General features: G+C 41.3%; 1 protein-coding gene across 1 annotated transcript in view; it reads right to left on the reverse strand.

Moving 5' to 3' along the window:
• Window positions 1-22774, reverse strand: part of LOC138265672 (serotransferrin-A-like) — a 79618-nt gene that overhangs the window by 26714 nt on the left and 30130 nt on the right. Inside the window, exons 5-11 of the mRNA XM_069213587.1 lie at window positions 22168-22306; window positions 21307-21362; window positions 16163-16326; window positions 13126-13297; window positions 10211-10365; window positions 5816-5912; window positions 4347-4388 (exon numbers count right to left, since the gene is read on the reverse strand). Of these exons, the coding sequence (XP_069069688.1) occupies window positions 4347-4388; window positions 5816-5912; window positions 10211-10365; window positions 13126-13297; window positions 16163-16326; window positions 21307-21362; window positions 22168-22306 (825 nt within the window). The remainder of the gene's footprint in view (window positions 1-4346; window positions 4389-5815; window positions 5913-10210; window positions 10366-13125; window positions 13298-16162; window positions 16327-21306; window positions 21363-22167; window positions 22307-22774) is intronic.

Genomic DNA, 22774 nt, shown 5'->3' on the forward strand with positions numbered 1-22774 from the left:
TAATGAAAAGACTGCAATCTATGATAAAATACACAAGCATCAATGATTAGGATAAAGAGGAATAACAAAATTAGGATTGTGAAAATTAGAGCTGTACATATGAAGAACCCCAACACATTGTTGTGACACAAGTATATAATTCCTACCTAAAAGCCTAATCTCTAGTCCATAGGGGAGAGCATGGTGATATAAGCCAAATCTGTCTGTACAGTGCCCATGAGAAGCACACCCCAACCCTGTTACCTTGGTACAAGGTCAGGCCCCTAGTCTCCAGATCAGGATCCGTGGGGAAACAAAGGCTTAGGTCGACGAAAACCAGCAAGCAGTATGGATGGAAAATCTGGCTAGAACCCCCTCTAATGCCCTTTGTCCTACAAAGTGCTTTTATGGGGGATATGGTTATGTTCATGTACAGAAGCCTGATGGGTATGTACCTAAGGGTTGGACTGTTTACGCAATCTTGAATGCAAAATATTATTCTGCTCTTCTGATTCTGAGTAAAAGAACATGATGCAAAGTATGTCATCCATAGCACTGATAATGACACTTTCGCAGAATAATGGCTGATAATGAAATTAAAACAATACCACTAAAGGTATTAGAAAAAAAATGAATAAAAACGACAGAGCATGGTAACTGGGTAAAAGGGCACAGGTCACAAGCCTAAGCTGAGCTATCACTGTGCCCATGCGACTAACTAAAATGGACCTAAGACAACCTCATGTCCTCACAATATTACAGAGTCCTTTAGGACACCCTTCTTTACTGAAGGTTTTTTACATACAGTACAAATTCACACATCATGGTCTTCGATTACGAGTGTTGCCTTCAAGAGTGGCCGCTTCACAACCACCTATTTTTCCAGGAGTCACTATTATAGGTGGTGTAATACAATTCAAACTCTCTCAATTTTTTACAACTTAAAAATAAAATCTAACCAGGATAAATCTACCAGTGAACATTGGGGTTTTCATGCAAATTTAGGTGCACAAAGCTGCACATGTTGCCTCATGTTATACCCAATCATAGCAGAGTTGTAATTAGTGTCCCAGCTATTGGATTTCACCAAGTACAAGAAACCAAAGAAGATCCTAAAAACACTTGTATTAGAGGACTTGGTGTTGATAGCTGATTGGTAAAACCTGCATTTTAAACAGGTCTAATTCACAAGACTGTGATGAAAATTTGGGAGTCTGTAAGTTATTTAAATTCTACTGTATTTGAGTACTGACTATCTTTAAAAGATGTGGTTAGATGCAGGCAAGGGTAATCCCTGCCATATTTCAAAGATAACATGTACATCTGGGCCTTTGATTTTCAACCTTTCTGTGCCTCACTTTTTGGAATACATGCCAATGTTTTTGAAACTGGAAAGGTGAAGATCTGTAAAAAAAAAAAAGAAAAAAAAGAGTACTTTCTTTTCCCCATCGACTTTCACTGATGCACAGCCAGCTTTAGGCAGAAGACAGCTACAGTAAAGCAATGTAGAACTTAAAAGATTGGGAGCCTCACACCTGAATTGAGTGTGTTTGCATGTCTGTTTTGGTGACTTTTCACAAAGAGGATGCATTCTTTCCCTAAACGTACAGTCTGGTTCCTGACATTCCAGCATCCACTGGTGAAATTATCTACTGTAATAGCTCTCCTATGGAACAAAAAAGATACTAATTAATTGTACGATTTTGAAGCCCATTGTAAATGGTTGGCATCCCCATATTTTGGGATAATTGGTCCCAGCTAAATAAACTTTCCAAATGCTAATATTGTTTTTGAATGAAATGTCTTGATCCGACACAGAGTATATGTTGTGGCTAAGCCACCACTACAGTAGATCGCAAAATAAAGAGTTAACTAGGCTTAATCCTAATAAGTAAGCAACTGAGACATTGGGCAGATTTACAAGAAAGTTGTGCACTGGTCCCAATGTGCCACTTTTCATGTGTCCCCCTGCTGCTACCTAACGACACTATGGTTGCGCCCTATTTACGGCAGACCTTGCCAGTTGTTAGCACAATAACGTCAACATTTTTTACACTATTGTGGCGCTTTGCTGCAATAGGGTAAAAAATGATGACGTTTGTGCAGCAAAGCACAGGGAGTCCCATGGATTAGAATGGGTGTCCGTGATTTTAATGCCTGCTGTGAGCAAGCATTAAAAATGATGGAAAATATTGCGCAGCCAAATATTGTACATTTCACTGCAGCATTTTTTCGGTCCTCCCTGCGAGGGAACACCCCCCTTGCATACATTATGCCTGACGCAGGCATAATGTGGCGTAAGGGTTACAAACTGGACCAATGCATGCATTGCGCCACTTTGTAAATATGGCATGGAAGAAAGGCCTCCTTAACACCACCTCAGCATTAAAAAAATGAGGGCTTGTAAATATTCCCTATGTTTCTTGTTTGGAGCATTAAGGTTTGCCACTGTGGTTCTCACCCCTCAAGTAAAATCTGTAAGAGGAGATGGTGGAACCTTTAGATATCCTCAATAGTCAGCTTTCAATTTTACTCATAAAGTTTAATGGGCAAAATTTACTCAATTTAGTTACTTGGAAGACTAACAATTTGTTCAATTAAGTATAATTTTAGAGAACACTCCGAACAGAAGACTTATATGTACAATTAGACTATGGCCTCCAAATATTAGTGAAATACCAACAAATTATTGGTGATTTGATAATGACCGCAAGAATAAAAATAATTAAAACACTTCCAAGCCCTGTGTGTTGTACGTTTTGAAACAAATATCTGCTAGGGCAGTTTTGAAGTTAATTAGTGGTGGGTACAAAAAAAGTGTAGTTCATCTTTCAGCCCGTGAATATCCATTTCTATCTACCCTGACCTGACCAATATATATTTATTCTATATGAAAAAAGGCGAGTTTCTGACATATCCTACTCTTAGAAACAAATCAGCAGAAGATTAAAGGTAGCTTGGAAACAATCCAGAGAAGAGCTTCTAAAAATGTCAGTTCCTGTACATAATATTAAAACATGCATAAACAAGATGGAGAGAGGGATACGGTGGAAACAAGTAAGACGTTCAGATTCTTAATGGAAATTTAAAAAGTGAATGAGGCTGTGTTAACTGGAGTCCATCTTGTGATAAATAAATGCATCAGACACATGAACACCCCTGAAGTGATGAAAAACAAACTAATTAAAGAACATGAAAAATCATGTAACAGACCTGAGAAAGAGGGTCAGATGTGCAGACCTAGAATAACAATGTTATTGACTAAGCAAAAGGAAAACGTGGAGACTATGTAGCAAAGGATTAGGTTTCCAAATTAACATTTGTTGCCATGAGTTAGCCATGAAGTAGGAGAAGTTGTGACAATGTAGTGGTGCATTTAATCATCACAAAGAAAAAAAACAGGTAGAAAGAAAACAGGCAACCACGGTAAAAATAAACTGTTTTGCACATTAATATAAACTATTATCAATCTACATCTCAGAAATAACAGCTTGTGATTTATTTGCCTAATACTTTGATTTCAAAGAGGCACCTTTAATTAGTTCTATAACACTTGTTGATGATGTTGTGATCTGAAGAAGGGTATTTTAAAAGAGACTGCTGCAGAAGCTCACGGAAAACATCCTCAAAAAGGGTGTTTTGTAGTCTCATACATGACATGTTTAAGCTGAGCCTTAATAGTGTCTCGTGATGTGTTTTCATCAATGTGCCTTGCAGCTGTGTCTCGTGAATGACATCATTTTTCTGGGCCTCAGGTGGTGTTATCCATCGGATCTTGCAGCAGTGTCTCATGAATATTATCTTCAATTTGACCCTAAAGTAGTGTCGCATGAATTATATCATTCATCTGACCTTGAAGAAGAGTGTCATGAATGACATCTTCAAAGTGAGTCTGAAGTAGTGCCTCACGAATTATAACAGAAATGTGAGCTTGAAGCAATGTTTCATGAAAGACATATACAAAGCTGAGCCTGAAGTAGTGTGTCACGAATTATATCATCCATTTTACGTCTTGCAGCAGTGTTTAATAAATGACGTCTTCAAACTGAGCCTGAAGTAGTGTCTCATGAATTATATTGTCCAGCTGACCATGCAGTTGTGTCTCATGAATGACATCTTCAAACTGTCCCATTAATTAAATAATCAATCTGAGCAAGTAGCAATGCCCCGTGAAAGAAATGATTGCTCATGGCCTGACGTAGTGTCCACATCAAACTGCCTGCATGAGTCTTTCACATTGAGAGGCGGTTTTGGTTGGTGTATTTCTAACCAGTGTCATCTAACACGGTCTAGAACATCTGTCTAAAGTTTTGTGCAGACCAAATGCCAGTACAGTCAGTCTTCTACCAAGCCACATCATCACCTACCTTTTGCTGTTGATCCTTTAGTTTTACATGCAGACTTATCACCTGAAAAGAGAAGAACTAAAGATTAAAAAGAGAAACGAATAGTAAATAGCAAAGGAAGATGAAGGCCTTTGGTTAGGAAACATCCTTTGATCTCAATCCTGTACAAGTCAGAAATCAGTCCTTCACATTTCATGCAATGTACTAAGTTAATCAGCTTTACCAAATTGTGTATGCCCTGTCTACTTTAAATTTTGCCCTTTCATTCATGTCTTATTTCATGTTTTTGAAAATGTTTTCTATGCTGCCTTTACTGATTCAGGGCATCTAGGATTGTACCAGACCTATGCCTCTGTAAATATTTAATCCTGAGCTAAAATGAAAATCAGAGAAACATATAGAAGGACCTGCACCATTGCATCGAGTACAATAATCTGCATTATGTAAAATTGTTTACTCCTAATTTGTCTATCTGTGATTAAGCAGACTACATTGTGATAGACAACTATCCATAAACATATTTAGAGGAAGAGATTATAAAAAAAAAAAAAAGCACAGTGCAGTACAGCTGTCAAAGTCCTTGCTCTGCGTTGCATTAGAAGGAGAGAGCAGTGCAAAGGCACTCCTTCTCTCTTCCCTAGTTCTGGCGCACAAACAGGCTATGAAGCTCCATGCCCACCATAGTGCAAAGGAACTTGCATGATGTTTACAACAGCTTTGTACTAGAAGGGTGTCATTCTTAGCAAAAACATTACTATGCCTAGACAAATTTCAAAACTTAAGACTTTGGGTGTGTACTCTAGTGTGCAGTACACATGCACAGTGTGAGATGCTAGGAGAAGCCAACACATTTCTTCTTGTTAATCGCTGCTTCCAGGAGGTTTATTTCTTGGCACAAAAACCTGTCTAATAATTTTCGTAGTTAGGTCTTGGCAGCACGTAGAACACGTGAGCCCCGTTGAAATAAAACAAGTGCAAAACCGCACAAACAACTATTTGCGTTTCTTTTCAGGCACCCTTCCAGAGCAAAAAATGTTTTGCTTTGGGGAAAAAAATACTTTATCAAGACTTTGCACTTTGTTTACATCGTTTTGAGTGAGTTTACAGAGTGGCACAAAGACTTAATAAATCTTAGCTTCAGTTTCTTGAGGTCATGCCGATAAAACTACATCTAGACATTTACAATGATCAATTAAATAGCCTGTTTTAGAAACCCATTTTCACCATTTACACATTTTAGAATTATTAATTTGAGAACAACAAACCCTTTTGTCATGCATCTCTGCCGAGGTATATTGCATCACTATTCACTCAAGAAGTCAGGCAAAGAAAAGCAGATTTGTTAAGATGGAACCTACATATATGAGAGAAAAATGACTGGTGTGTGGTAATAAACCCAGGCTTGAGCTTGAAAAGATGAATGCAAGCATTGATTTTATTAATAATCCTGTTTAGTTTATAGGGTGCATCTAACAGAAAGTAACAGTTACCTGTGTCATAGAATTCGGCCATGGCAGGCACTAGGCCACATTTCCCAGCTGTGTACATGTATCCGCCATCCAACGCTATGGCATCTGCCTCACGCCTCTAAAATGACAAAGAGTTTTTAATTAAATGCAAAGATTGACGTCTCTGTTGTGCATATGATGAGATAACTTGAGTGTATGCAGTGAAGGATTGTTCAAATACACCTTCGGTATCAAGAAAAAAGAAAAAAAGTAGTAGCATGCTCACAAGTCTTACAGTATAATTTTGCCCTTAAAAGTCCAAGGAGAATGCTAGAATATTAGAAGAAGCATTGAAAGAGTATTCAGTGTTATTCGTCCACTAAAACAGAGGCTTGTACAAATACTTTTACATGCAAGATACTTCTATCAACTTTCCGATTACACCAACAAATCTAAGAAATCATTTGAATTGTTTTAAATTCTGGATCAGTGGACACCTGTTCACCAAAGTGCCAGGATTATAGGAAGAGACATCACACTTCATTTTTAAACTTACATGTTAGAAATGGGGTCTCTAGTTGGCAGAGGTATAGACCCTTGTCCAAGTAGGGACCGCAATCCTAGTCAGGGTAAATCACAACAAACTCCAAATTATCCTGTGCCCACTCTTCGGTAGCTTGGCACTGAGCAGTCAGGCTTCACCTAGAAGGACATCTGTAAAGTATTTGTGCACTAAATCATACAGTAGCACAGTGAAAACACCACAAAAATACACCACACAGGTTTAGAAAAATAGATAATATTTATCTGAATAAAGTAAGGTAAAAAACGACAAAGATCCAATAACCACAAGTTGAAACATCACTTTTAAAAGGTTTTAAAAAGTCTCAATCCTTAGAAATTAAAAATGTTCTCTTTGTTACACACTGTGCCCGGTATGCGTCAAAAATAGCGATGCACGGAGCCCACAGAGGAGGAGATGGATGGAAAAATGAGGTGTTGCGTTGAATTTTCCCACATGGCACAGACGATGCGTTGTTTCTTTCCACGCTGCAAGCGGTATACGTCTTTTTTAGGTACGCAGTCTTGTTTATTTACTGCAATGGGGGGATATTTTGATGCCCAGGGATGATGCGTTGAAAATCCTTTACACTCTGGAAGAAGAAGCAGGCATTACATTGATCCGGTAGGCAATGCATCAAATTTTCTTTCGCAGTGTAGGTGCTGCATCGAATTTCCAGTCAGCATCATTCTGGTGGGTGGTGCAGCGATTTCCCCGCCACAATGCAGGCTTCCCGTCAACTTCTGCGGGCGTTGCGTTGATTATTTACGCACAAGAAATTTCTTGAAGAGGTGGAGTCTTTGTTGGCCCTGAGCTTTACGAAACTGGAGGCAAGATCAATCCAAGACCTTGGAGAGCACTTTTGGGAAAGGCAGAGTCCTTCCAGCAAAGACAGAGGCCAGCAGGGCAATTGCAGGGCAGCAGTCATTCTGAACAAAGCTGTCCAGATGAGCCCTTTGGGCAGCCAGGCAGCTCCTCTGTGAGGAAGCAGGTGTAGGTCCGGAAGTGTCTGAGTTGGTGGGGTAGGAGACCCAGTTTATATACCCAAATATGCTTTTGAAGTGGTGGTGACTTAAAAAAATGGTTTTGAAGTGCACAAGTTTCCCCTCAGCCCAGTCCTATCTGCCAGGGTCCTAGTGGGGGGTTTATCAGTCCATTGTGTGAGGGCAGGTCACTGGCTTTTCAAATGTAAGTGTAAGGCACTCCACCCTTCCAGCCCAGGAAGACCCATTGAATATGCAGATATGACTGAGTGTCCTGTGTTTGTGGTTGTCTGGGTGAAATGCACAAGGGAGCTGTCAACCAGCACAGACCAGACATTGACTGGAGAGAGGACGTAAGGCACATATGGTTTTAAGTGCAGAGAAATGCTCACTTTCTAAAAGTGGCATTTCTAAAATATTCATATTAAATCCAACCTCACCAATAAGCAGGATCTTCTATTACCATTCTGGCCATACTATATATGACCTGGTTAACCCTTTCAGATCAGAATCGACCACTCAAAAAGACTATGAGGGCAGTCCTAATGCTATTGTATGAAAGGTGCAGGCCTCACAGTAGTGGAAAACTAATTTAGGAGTTTTTCACTATCAGGACATTTAAACCACAAATGTACATGTCCTGCCTTTTACCTACGTAGCACCCCGCCTTATGGTTAATCATGGTCTACCTTAGGTGTGACTTGGCAAGTACTTTTAAAAGCCAAGTTGAAGTCGCAGTGAAATGCACAGACAGGCCTTGCAATGGCAGGCCTGAGACGTGGGTAAGGTGCTGCTTATGTGGGTGGCACAACCAGTGCTGCAGGTCCACTAGTAGCATTCAAAGTACAGGCCCTGGGCACATGTAGTGCACTTTAGTAGGCACTTGAAAGTAAATCAAATATGCCAATTGGGGATGAACCAATGTTACCATGTTTAGAGTAGAAAACATTTGCACTTTAGTACTGGTTAGCAGGGGTCCTAAACCCAGCAAAAACACTGTCAGAAAAGTGGAGGGAGTCAGGAAAAACTTTGGGGACAACCACCTTAAGGCTGTCAGGTCTAACACTACATCAGAGTGTAGTTTTACACTTTTGGGAATTTTTGAATGCTGATTGGGATCAGCATGGAAAGCTGTGCTTGGCAAAGTTTTCACTGCAGATTCCATGAGAAATCACATGATGTCCAAACTTGGAATCTGCTGCCCCTGTATAGAAGTCACTGTGGCAGAAATCTCCATGCAGGGGTAATGGTTTCCTCTTTGCAAATGCACTTTTATGCTTTTTACCAATCCTGGAAAGGGGTTTAATCCAGCACTTTGCTGGGAAAAAAACATATGAACCTTTCCAGGTTGACAAAAGAAGTGGTAAGAGTTTGTGAACGCCTATAAACATTCTAGTTTTTAGGGCATTCACAAACTTTAAAGGCAAACCACTTGTCAAAACACCCAGGACTGTCTTGAGACCCACCTCTTGAGCAGGATTTATAGCAATGGAGAGCCCAGCATTTGTGGCGGAAATATACCCATTTTAAAAGGGCTTACATCAGCCGAGAATACCTTTGTGAATTCTTTGTAGGCATCAGCGAGTTAAATTCACTTGTAAACTTACATTTGCAAATTAGTTTACCTTTATAAGTAGGTCACAGTCAATTGGTAGCAATTCATTCAGGTGAACATAACTACTGTTTTTTCATAATTTGCCTCTCCCTGTGATTTATCAATACATTTCTTATTAAGGGGAACCATTACATCATGTTTTTTGTGATGTAAATAATTTAGTTTTCCAACGTGGTTCCGTGTATTGTCGCACTGCATCATCCTGCTTTTTAGGCATTTCACAACAGCACCCTAATTAATATATAGGTGGTATCTAAAATACACATTTATTTGTGTTGTGCTTTTATATTAATCATACAATTATAATGCAAGTTCCAAAAAAACAAAAAAAGGCAACAAATATAATTAAAAAATGTGGGCTTCATACAGAAGCAGATTTTTTTATGTATCTTTATTTTCCAGATTGATACCAGAGGTCCAATAGTAAGCGACATGGAATTGTGGGTGTTTGGTGTATTGGGTCCCATGCTATGGAACACGTTGAACTTGCAACTGGCTTGATACCCTAAAACACCTGCTGTTAGAAGGAACCTGAACACCTACCTGCTTAGAACAGCATCCAAATGCAAAATGAGTCAACAGAACTCTCAACTCTTCCCTGGAAAGGACCAGTCCCTGCCCAGGACCTACCTATCTGAAAAAGCCCCACTCCACCAGGCACATTCCTAAGGGGAATGTAATCCAACTGTAAAGCACTCAATGTCAGACGATCCAATCATTTCAAAGAAGCACCATAACATATAAAGAAAGGGGCTCATTTTTACCGTTTATCAATATGAAGTATTAATAAAAGAGAATGTTGAAGGAACTCTAATGCTGCAAATTGAACAAAAAAACCTTATATACGCACCATCCCAGCTCTCTATTATCCCTATGAGCGTTTCTATAAGCCTACACACATCCTGTGGTAAGAACTTCTACATGATTGCAGATTCCTGAGCCATCCATTGGTTGAGAAGGTGACAAAGTCTCAATAATATTCTGGCTCAACGTGTTTAGGGGATCTCGTCAGAGGTTAAAACGTCTATAGACTTTTGTCCATTCCTAAAATGTATCTCATGGTGTTTAACTCAGTTGCAAATGTATGCGTCATCCTGCTTTGGAACTAAAGGAGTTTGTTGCTTACTGCAGTTCCCTGAGCACATTGAGATCTGCTGAGTCAAGTTCTCCTGAGCCATATAGCCCTAATTCAGATAGATGCAATTCATATAGCCCTGGAACCCAGTAGTTGGTGTGCATGTAGGCAGGTTTATCAAACTCCAAATGGAATTGCATACCTGTATCTTTTTGATGCAGTCGTCGACGCTTGTGCCTGATTTACAGCCAACGGCATCTCCACTGACAGCGCTCCATGCATCACATTTCGCTTCTTCAGCTTTGCTCAGTGTGCACCAGTACACTTTGTTTGACTTGCTGGGGATAATGCTACTTGCTGCGAAGGAATCAGAAGCATTTGTAATTGCCTATAAATCCTACTTTGAGGTATTTTGGTCAGTTTTATTGTACATTGCAGGCAGACCTATCCTTATACACTTCAACATCATGTTTCAACATTCCACTCTAAGCCTTTGCTCAAAGTTTTCAAAAGTGCATTATTCTTCCTCTGACCAGTAGAGTGAGTTCACAATAGTGTTCTTGACCTTCAGAGGAGGCACATAGATAATTTTCCAAATCTAACGCTCATCTCAGACACCTCCCCTGAACATACTTCATAGGTGAATCTAGTCTTGAGTGAACCACGTCTCTTCAATTTTAGATTGTCTCAGTTTTGGGATGATTACAGATTTACTGAATTCTCAAACATATTTGAGATTCAAGCCATATGCACATATCCCTTGAGAGCACAGTTGTGTTTTTGTGTCCCACTGTCAGGGATTCATGGGTGCATGCACCCTGTATGCTCAGGGCTGAGAATGATTGAAAAAACATGCTGTTTAACCGATCATGGCGGCTGTGCTTAACAAAGGTCGTTCTGGTGAGCTGGTGTGGCTGTTTCGTTTGGCAGGGCAGTGAGAATGTGTTTTGACAGTAACTGGGCACTGGCTGGTGCACAGGGTGCAGCTATTTGAATAGGATTAGTTAATGACTGCTGTATTATTAATGCAATGGGGGCGACCTATGCATACTGTGTTTTGTGCTGAACATGTTTAACAACAGCTTACAGACTTATGAGTTGCTTTGCAGTGTTCTTATACTGCACAATGTCCTTTCCGCATTATGGCGGGGATTTCCTCGTGTTATCTCTTTATGCTTTTTTTCCTTTGCATTCTGGGACTTTTTGTTCTGCACTAATATTACAAAAATCAAAACAGTAAGTACCAAAATTCAAAGCATACAACCAGGCCTAGAAAGTTACTGAGCATGTTTGGCATATAACTGTTTTTCACATTGTTTTTTAAGCAAACATTTCACATACTTCTAATGGGATGAGCAAAAATAGTTTCTAAATGCAATTTTGCAGCTCTCAATGTGCCACCTGACTCACCACTTTAAATCTGATCAGGCAGCAATAAGGACTTTCATGTGTAACCGGCTCCTGCCAGTAGTGACTTCACCTTCTTTACAACTAAGCATGTCAGTGTGTGATCATTCTGCCACTGCTTACAAAGGTAGAAGTAGTTGAAGATAACACTCACGATACCACTGCGTTTTTTTAAAAACATGTAGCAACTTGGGGCATGCTGTTAACACTGATGCAAGAGTACATTAGAGGATGAGCAGCGGGCAAACTGTGCTTTCTAGCAATGATATGTATGGGTGGCAATACAGTCTAGGAGAGTAGCTACCATTGGTGCCCTGGTGTAATGCTCACGGGACCAGAGGTAGAAGGTGGCCCAGTCTGCCCTGCACCAACAGATGTTATTTCAAGACTGTCTGATCTGATTTTTCTTTTCAAACAGAGTGCATGTCAGGGACTTCACTGAATTTACTTTTGAGGGGGAGCAGTACAAAGGGAGTGGATGATAAGGGAATAACAAAGAAGAGAGAAGAAAGGGATGAAAGAAAAGCAGAGGGTGAAAGAATGCGGGAGAGGACAAGAAAAGTTGACAGAATGGAAGAAGGAACTAAGATTGAGCGAGAAAGAGAAAGGCAATAGGGATGAGCAAATTGGGCAAGGGAAAAGAAAGAAACGAATCGGAAGTAAGAGGAGAAGGAGGAGGAAGGAGATGAGGAGAGAAAGGAGGAAAGAGATGAGGATGAGTGAAAGAAAGAAGAGGGGGAAAGAGAGGAGCGCATTAAATGGGTGAAGGAGAGGAGAGGAGACCCGGGTAGGGACAGGGAGGCGAGAAGGAAGAACGACTAGAATAAAGAAGTTCAAGACCCATCATTTATTAGTGCAGCACGTGCAGTGATACAAGGGTGAGATTGACACACTGCACACCATTTATAGTAGTATTTTAAACTGGCTAGGGGGACTAGTTTCATTGTTTTCATTAGGGCCCATAATCCCCGGGCTATGCCACTGAATCTGCTGCCATTCTAGGGCAGTGTGTATAATACAGACTCTCATTTCTTCCCTGCTAAGTATTTTTATGCTTGCAAGGTTTTTAAACCTATTTAGCAGTAGCTTCTTATATTAAAAAATAAATAAAATGCAAACTGTTTTTCAGATATGCTTTCCTATCATATTGCACTAACTAGATGGGTAAGGATCATCCTCTAGCCACTTCGGTTGTATGACACTATTTTTAATGCAAAAAATCGAGATAACATTACTTCAGATTTTAAAAATTCGGATTACATTACATTTGTACTAACAATGCTATGTACAATAATTTCATATTCCATTATTGTTTTTATTTGTAAGAATTATTTTAATCACTTAATTTATAAAAACTGTTTGCATGTGGTTGCGTATGTGTGTGTGTAATTTTTTGCAGTAATTTTAATGGTAATACACTCCACATACACCTGTTTTAAAAATAAAATGAAGCACATCCCTGAACCCTGAAAAAAACTTTTACCAGTACATCCCTAGACACGAAACAACATATCACATCTCTTCCAAAGAAATTCTTAAACCCTACGAAACCCTGCAGACCTGACCCATTCAAACATCTTATCATCTCAAACTCAATTACACCTACACAAATTCTAGCCTAAACCCTATAAACACGCAAATATATATATATAAACCACCAACCCCCTTTTTAAAACCTATGTATATGTGTGATAACTGTACACTACTTACTTCTCCTCAGGCCCTGAATAGCATTATAATATCCTGTGCCAAGGAACAGAGAAGCGTCCATACTATCTGGCAGGCGAATTAATCTGTTAGCAGAATTCTTGAATATCAGATCTTTCCTTCCGTCTGGGGAGCTGAACAGGTGGAATGACTTCCCCTGACTGCCATACTCGGCCTGTAGCATAAAGAAGAACCCAAGAATACAGAATTAATTTAAAGAGCAAATAACACTACTTAAGACAGCAAAGCATAAATCCTACTAGGCACCTGACATAACAGTGTCTATCCCGACATGTATTACACAACAGTGTCTATCCCGACATGTATTACACCCGCTGTCACTCATTTCTCTGGCACCAAGACCCATTACACACAGTGTTGCTGATGTAACTGTGTCCAAATGTGAATCACCACCACTCTGCTGTAATGCAGCAACATCCTTCCCTGTCCAAAGAAGCAGCATCATTGTTAAGAGAGCAAATACCTCCCACTATTTCGGTATTTATCTCGGTATTTATTCGGTTTTATTTCGGTACTTATTCGGCTATCTCTTGACAGGACTAAGTTCATCTCTTACAATAGTACGTGTAGCCAGGGAAGACTCAGCCACACCTTCAAAGACCATTAACCCGCAAGCTTATGTCTGTGCAAAAGAGCTCTCGATTCCTTCCTGTGATAAACCGATTGACATTCCTTGTGATACACAGTCATGAGCGTAAATCTCATGAAGGCCAATCTAGCTTCCTATCATTTCGGAAGCAGTAAATTCGGTACCATTAAGTTGGATAACAACAGAGTGAGTGCTTAGACCCTTCTCTTGAATGGCCTCTTAATTCTGATGACACTGGTAATAGCAGCCACTGGTCCCTTCAGAATTATGAGGTACGATGGAAGAGAAGAACGTCTTTTATCTTTTACTCTGAAATGCTGTGTACTTTCAGCCCCCAAAATGTATGGGTGAACAACTAAGCCAAAATGAGTTTTTTTCTGAGAGAATGGACCCCAGAATTACAGAGTCACCCATTAAAATACCCTTTTTTGAGTCGACCCTCATGGACCAACTTATAATGGCTGATTTTCCCCACCCTGGAGTTACTAGTACCCTGGGAATGGGGAAAAACGAGCCCATTTCCTGGGCCACTTATAATGAGGACATTAGAGATGGCAAAGTTGCCAATAAAGCACCTTATAAAGTCAAATTATCATTGCTCCCAATGTACATTCCGAGCAGGGAAGTGTATGGTGTTTTACACTCCGCTAAAAAGTGCATTCAGGTCAGTACACTAGTGGGTGGACACAGAGATGCATGTGTCATGTCAGAGATGCTTGCTTCTGGTTTCACCTTAGACCAGCATCACCCATGGAACAGGCACATTCAGTGTTTCTTTCGACCAACCCTCTTTTCCTTTGCACACACCAGAGGACAGAAGAACACAAAGTATGCGATAAACAAGCATTGAGATCTTATGGCTCTGTGACTGTTTTAAAACTTTGCTTCTCACTCTTTCTGCCATGAGAGTACTGCATGCTTGTTTGTTGATGGCTACTCGGAGGGTCCCAGACAACAATGTGGAAACACCTATGCTGTCAATGGTAGGGTTATCGCAGGAAACACCCAAAATATAATGCCAGGAGTACTATTTTCTGGGAGGCGAGGGTCTGAGGAGGTTTGGGAGAGCAGAGCAAAAGTACACTACACCACTCCATCTCTTTCAGGAGAGAGTTGGCGGAGAGGAGTGCTAGGTGCACCACATGTTTCTGTTCACACTTCTTGATGTTTCTTTTTAGCAAGGTGAGCCCCACTTTCCTTTAAAATCTATTCTGATGGATGTCGGAAGGTGATTTTTTCTGCTGGCGGCAATGGAAGCGGAGGACAGGGTAGCAAGTTATCTGCATGCAGGCTCTTGTCTCACCTCTAATTCAGTGAACAGCATGTTTGATTGCCCGGTCCAAGTGTATGCATTGTGACCTTGAAACCTGAATACCTACTCTAACCTCTTTTTACCACCTAACCATAATTTGTGCACACAGAAATCACTGTATTGCCAAGTACCCCACATTTTAAGTATTTGTAATAAGAAATCGAGTAATGCAAATACAACTGCCTAAGTTATTGTCTAGTTTTGTCCTCATACCATCGCTAGAGTAGATATTCAACCTTGTGAGCTATCTTGTTAGGAGAAGACCTTGCCTCCTGCAGGTGACAGTTTACCTTGCATGTGTCAAACCTATGATCTACCGCTAACTTTGTAAGCTCTTTTTGTACAACACACAGATACACATGAAGGACTTCAGGAATAGATTACTTTTCAGATAGATTATCATTGTTCCTCACACTGATAGCCACCCCACGGTCCTTCTCAATATGCCTTACCCTACAACTATGCTCCCCATAACATCGCTCAATGAACCATCTTTTTAGGTGGGCTCTGCCGTGATTCTTGTGAAATCTCATTATCACACCAAGCGGCCAATGTCACTGGCTCATGACCCACAGGAGACAGAAAACATCTCTTTTCGCATCAGATTCACCCTTTTCTTTCTTGTAATTCCAAAATAATCTCAAAGCCCTCAAATGTGACCCCAGCATCTAATTAGCATGCTGTGGAGGGCCCACCATCCGGTCTACCCCGACCATGATCCCAGCCGAATTCTGAGTCTCTGCTGGTCACTTCGCACTATCAACCGGTGTACACAAACATTGAACCATTTCTGTACCTCCACCCTCTTCACACCTTTCCTTCACTGCTCCAAGCTTTCCTTGCAGTGTGGGCACAATAGAAATAAATAACAATATAATAATGCTGAGGGTACTCGAATACTAAAACGCTGGTCTTGCCTGACATTTCTATTCAAACGAAATAGGTTAGACCCACCGATCTAAAAAGTGTCAATTTTTGGAGAATGTTTGGAAAATGAGCATCAACTTAGTCACAATCTCCAAACAGGAGACCTTCATGTGGCCTAATCAGCAGTGCATTGAACACTACTACAGTACATGTCTAGGACTTACTGAAACAAAAATGCACAAGAAAGGTACCTGTGCTTTTTCGAGGCATTGCCTGATTGCTTCTGTCTTCTCTCCAGAGCTCTGGGTCACCACGGCATGGGCTGGAACTCTACCCAGATTGCATTCTTTGTATTCGGAGATAGCCTTCCTTGTCCCATCGGGGCAGAGCAGCTCAAACATGTCAGCTTTCTCGGCTGCACATAAATCAGAAATCCATGGTTAGAAACACTGACACGAGCCCAAAAGACAATGCTGTGACTGTCATGATAAAGCAAGCGTAATCATCATTATACCAGGTCTCCGAATTTGAAGTGCTGCTACCGATCTGTAAACAGACTTCCCCAGTCCTTCTTTCCTTTGAGCCTGTCTTCCTCGCACTTCCCCACTGAGTTGGGAAACACAAAGGGACCTATGTTCCAAATGTCCTTAATCCCTTTACTTCAGCAAAACAGTCGTAAGGTGTAGTACAACCCTTTCATCCATTCTTCAGGACTGTGACAGTGAGGAAGAAAATGACTCAGCGTAATGACCCCCTTAACTCTTTCCAGGCCCCGACCATAAGCCTTGCGAATATACCAAATAGTAGTTGGACAGATGCAACAGCCAACAGGGAACCCAAAGACATGAATGCTCCCACAAATGTTCATTGCACAAGAATGCCCATTATATCATGTGAATGCAGCTTGTGAGATCACAGGACCCACCTCCCTGTCTTAGGAGCCCCTCATTTAGCCCAAAACAAATTCTACAAAAGTGACAGGCGCAGGCCAAGTTTCTGCCTCACAAAGACCCATCGAAGTAAAACCTCATTCAAGATCAATTCCTGTCAGCAGGCGACTTTAAACAATGGAAATATGTATCTACCTACTTAACAGTGTGGTCACTATCTCTGCCGCAATGCCACGCCGCATGGCATAGGAAATGATAGTATCTCACATTAGGTCAAATAAATGGGCATTATGTTTCTGCCATACAATAAACGTCTGCAATTTAACTTAAGGAAAGTGTTTTTGCTTCAGACATGACTCGTGTTTAGAAGTCTGCTTTATGGTCGTATCTTGGTAGCTAGCATCGTTACAACTTCGCTAGTTTAAGCTTGTCATTCCTGCCTCTCCAAATTGATATTGTTAGGAATGGGGTCTCTGGTTGGCAGGCAGTTTCCACTCTGTCCCAGCAGGGACCCTCACCCTAGTCAGGGGAAGGGAGTTACACTCCTAAGACAATCCTTGCTCACCCCCTTGGTAGCTTGGCACAAGCAGTTAGGCTTATCTTAAAGGCAATGTGTAAAGTTTTTGTACCAAAACACACAGTAGTACAGTGAAAACACTACATAATGGGCGTCACACCAGTTTAGAAAAATAGGTAATATTTATCTAAATCAATCAAGGCCAAAAACACAAAAATCCAACATTTACAAGTCAAGATATGACTTTTCAAAAGAATAAGAGTCTTACTCCATAGAAAACAATGGAAACGTTGTTGTTACACAAAGTGTCTGGTTTGCGCCAAAATTAAAGCTGCACGGGCGAGCGCACATCAAAAAAGCCAAAGATGCATTGATTCCTTAGTCACAGGTGAGGCCGTGTGTTGCTTCTTCTTTGGTCGGGTAGGCGATGCGTAATTTTTCTCTCTTACAAGAGAGGAATAAGTTGATTTTTGACACGCAGCTATGATGCGTGAGAAATCCGTCCAAACAGTGTTGGAAAACCGCACTTCGTGTTGTGTCGTTCCTCCAGCCGCAATGTGTCAATTTCCCAACATCGATGCAGGTGGAGTGTCAATTTTTGCCGCGTAGTGGGTGGCGTGTCGTTTTTCAGCCGCGTTGCAGGTAGTGGATCGAAATTTGCCCCTCACGGAGTACTGTACATGGATTTCAGTCCTTGTTCTGCCAGCTTCACCTCTCAAGGGCCCAGAGACTGGTCAGGGCACCACTTGGCAGGGCAGGAGTCTCAGCAGAGAGTCCAGGTGCTGGCAGAGTAAGTCTTTGATGGCACTGAGACTTCAAAACTGAAGGTAAGCTCAATCCAAGCCATTGGAGATTCTCCACAAGCAGGAATACACAACAAAGTCCAGTCTATGTCCACTTTCAGGCAAAAGCAGCAACTGCAGGCCAACCCAGCAAAGCATAGTCACAGGCAACGGGGCAGTACTCCTCCTCCAGCTCTTCAGCTCTTTTCCTTTGCAGAGGTTCCTCTTGATTCCAGAAGTAATCTGAAAATCTGGGGTTTTGGGTCAACTACTTATCCCGCTTTCTGTCCTTGAAGTAGTCAAACTTCAAAGGGAAGTCTCTGTTGTCCACAAGATCCTGCCTTGCCCAGGCCTGCCTCAGACACACACCAGGGGGTTGAAGACTGCATTGTGAGAGGGCGGGCACAGCCCATTCAGGTGTAAGTGACCACTCCTCCCTCCACTGTAGCTCAGATGGGTCATCAGGATATGCAGGATACACCCCAGCTCCCTTTGTGTCACTGTCTAGAGGGGATTCACAAATAGCCCAACTGTCGGTCTGACCCAGGCAGGGAATACACAAGCAGGCAGAGTCACAGTTTAAACAAGAAAATGCCCACTTTCTCAAAGTGGCATTTTCAAACTGACAATTCAAAAACCAACTTTACTAAAAGATGTATTTTTAAATTGTGAGTTCAGAGACACAATACCCCTCATTTCTATCTGCTCTCAAAGGGAAACTGCACGTAAAAGATATTTAAAGGCAGCCAACATGTTAACCTATGAGAGGGATAGGCTTTGCAACAGTAAATAACGAATTAGGCAGTATTTCACTGTTAAGACATGTAAATCACACTAGTACATGTCACACCTTTACAATACAATGCACCCTCTCCATGGGGCTACCTAAGGCCTGCTTTAGGGGTGCCTTATCTGTAAAAAAAAGGTCGTTTTATGCCTGGCAAGTGGGTACACTTGCCAGGTTGAATTGGCAGGTTAAAACTGCACACACAGACACTGCAGTGCCAGGTCAGAGCCTTGTTTCCTGGGCTACTCCTGTGGATGGCACAATCTATCCTGCAGGCCCACTAGTGGCATATGATTTACAGGCCCTGAGCACCTCTAGTGCACTTTACTAGGGACTTACTAGGACATCAAATATGTCAATCATGGATATACCAATCAACAATACAATTTACACAGAGAGCATATGCACTTTAGCACTAGTTAGCAGTGGAGAAGTGCCCAGAGTCCTAAAGCCAACAAAAACTGGTCAGAAAAAATATGAGGAAAGAGGCAAAAAGTTTGAGGATGACCCTGCACAAAGGGCCAGGTCCAACAAATATTCTATAATTTACCGCCGCCCTTTTTTGAGCTATCACTAGGCATACACAAAATCATCACAGAGGACCACATGCTTCATAGAAATGTTGTGCGTCCACCGACAGAAGGAATGGGAAGTTTGAAGAGTGGATTCTCGCTTTCAGACTTGATTAGGGGAGGACCTAATAAGTGGGACTTAAAAAGGAGAGTCATAAGGAAGAAAATCTTAGAAAAGTTTGTCTTCAGATTGGGAACATCTTAGAGCGTAAGGACTGTGCTAGGAAGTGGCAGAGAGTGGGTTAATGGTGTTGCAGTGTGTAAGTGTGAGCTCACAGCAAGGAAAAGGGACCTTTGTACTTTAAAGCACACCGGAGTCAAGTTCTCAGAGTTGCAATAGTTGAAAACGAAAAATATTAGTGTAGTAAAAATATCTCATGAGCACTGGTACCTAATTTTGTGCTGCTTGCAGTTCTGTTTTTTGCAGCAGAAAATGTTTGTTAAGTGGTTGCTTGGGTAGCGCTGCTATCAGTGAGTTAGCGTATTTCTAAAACACTGCAGGATACAACTACTGAAAAGTTCCCGTGACAGAACATAGGATGAGTCACTAATCATAAGTCCCTGTAAATTAATATGGAACTGCAACAGAACCACTAACGCCCTGATTATGAGCTGATCTTTGGTTATCGAGCCCTGAGCAAAGGGGTCAGAATTCTGAATTGGGTGTTATTTAACACACCCAGTAACAACTGGCTGCGTTCAATACCGCACCCTTCATTATATTTTGACAGCTCAAGCCTAACGGAATTAACAGAGAAAAGTGTAGTGCGATTAAGTTTTTGGTACATTAAGCATCAAAATGTGCATTCTGTTGCATTCAAATTTGGAATAGGTGTTATTTATTGCACACAATAAATAACAACCCCTCCTGTATAATTCTTTTTGAGGTGCGATAAACAGCACCTTGATTCCAATTAACTCGGAATAAGGGCATAGGTGTTCCTGTGCCTGTACCCAAATGCACAACTACACTACTTCCTGTGGCTGGTGTTGTATGTGACAAAATACCACCTGGGTTCCTGTTACAAGATGTTGGTGTGAAACACAACTACTAGGTTTTCAAGTGACTTGACAGAACTAATCCAGGTTTCCCATGACAGGAATCAGGTGTGTGACACAACTATTATGTTATATGTTAAGTTATATGTATCTGTAGAGTGTGCTATCACCCAAGAGGGTATCCTGGTGCTGCGTAGGGGTGAGTTTAGCCTATCGTGGGGAGGCGTGGGCTATACAAAGAGTCAGGTCTTTAGCTTCTTTTGTAATTCAATAATCGAAAAGGACCTTCTGGTGTGCAGTAGCAGGTAGTTCCAGGCTTTAGGCGTGATGTATGAGGAGACCTGACTACCTGATCTAGTCCTGCATATGAATGGGATATGTGCAAGAAGTAGTCCGGCCAACTAGTGAAGATGTATGCTTGTGACTATTAATAGGAGTAAAGCACGACTACTAAGAATTCACATGATTAGGGGGCCACATTCCTCAAGTGTGCATTTGGCAGGCTATACGGGTGAGACCCAATATAGCATTTCTCCACTTTGGAAACGTTACTTTGTCTCTGGTTTCATTGCAATGTTCCTCCGCTCCCTCCTATTATTTCTGATGCAGGCCCTAAATTTGAGGCATTTGCAGACAGCATGTGCAGAAGTATTGCAACAATGCCCAGGAGGATGAGGCAAGGCATCCAACATTGTGCAGGTAAACTACATTAAAAGAATTGAGCTCATTTAAGCTGGTCTGTTTGCCCTCATAGATACATATATGCTGCATCTTCATGCAGGACATCACCTAAAAGAATTTAAAACAATCATAGTGTGTAATTTTGGACAGTGGTGACCCACACTCACCTGGAACAGTTGTATGCTTTACAAAAGCTACTTCACCACTTCCCTCTTCCAAGCACCTGTAAAATATTGGGACAGTGTGAAAAAAGTGTGCCATCTATACATAACAAACCATTACAGAAACAATGGTTGCTGAAATAGCTTCAGCTCTAACAGCATCCAAACGTGGAGGGGGTGATAACTGTATAAAGTAACCTAAAAAGAGTAGAAAATTGCCCTTTTGTGCAGTTGGACTTCTATCAAAAAAAGCCTGAAGGGGTGATTTATAGCTTGGGGATACAAAACACTGTCTCAAAATGTGGGTTTTCCTGCCTGCTAAGATGAGGACTCCCCTGCCCTATTTAGGGTAGGGAAGACTGTCAGCTTTCCATCCATGGAGCACACATTGGCCCAATGCACAGGGGCTATTAGTGGAAGGGCATTAAACTGTCCAACCTAGTTAGGGTAGACTATGTGATATCCTTTTTATTAAAAGTCAGTCATCATAAGATAAAACCTGATGGTGAGGTACAGAAAACAAAATAACGATACCCACAGACAGGAACAAATCTCCCTTGGTGTGTATGTGTGGGGATGGGTATAATTAGTTATCTGTTTTTCAATAAAATTGACTTTCTCTTTTAAAAACAAAAGGTTTGTTAAGGTTTGGTTGATGGCGACAGCCTGCAATGTTTTGTACCTTGACAGAAACAGCTATGTCATTGGTTCGTGTCAAGATAAAGAGATTACTGCTGGGCCAGCAGGAATATCTAAATTTGGTGGATGGTAGTTTATCATGGTGGCAAACATAGGCCCATATTTATACTTTTTTTGCGCTGCATTTGCATAACTGTTTGGACTTATAAACACAGGGGGGTTACTCACTTGAAGGCTCCATCGTAGTTGTAGTAGATCTCATTGTCAGAGCGGGAACACTTATGTTCACCTTTTCCTTTGCACAAGCTGCAGAGATTGGCTTCCTTGGCACCAGGGACGCAGGATTCAGAGAAGAACTTTGAAACAGCTGGATAAGGAAATTAGGAATAGATTTAATTATTGCAGACAAGGTGGCATCCTGAAAAATCGCCCTTTTCTGTCGAAAGCCTGACTCCAAGATGTCACCTCAAACAGACCTCATGTCTCACTGAAAAGACCCTCAGAAGCTGCAGTGAGCAAAGCAGTGGGGCAGCCATTCCATCTTCGGCATGAGCTGGTACATGTACCATAATACTGTCTGGCCAAGGTGATCAATTGTTCAGCCTCTGGCTACCACTTTAAATTGTTCTGAACCTAGAAGCCCAAAATGTGCCTCCAGTCAACCTCCGACAGCAACTTTCACGTATGACAGAGGAAACACCAATGCTCTTACAAGTTTCAAAGCTCTGAAAATGGCATCTAAAGGCACTAATCACAGGAAAAAGACACATTTCCAATACCACCAGACAGTTAATTTGTAAAAGAAATAATGAGGGTGCCCTGTGTGTTGCTTGGA

Source organism: Pleurodeles waltl, chromosome 11 (genome assembly GCF_031143425.1).
Source record: "Pleurodeles waltl isolate 20211129_DDA chromosome 11, aPleWal1.hap1.20221129, whole genome shotgun sequence".
Taxonomy (NCBI): domain Eukaryota; kingdom Metazoa; phylum Chordata; class Amphibia; order Caudata; family Salamandridae; genus Pleurodeles; species Pleurodeles waltl.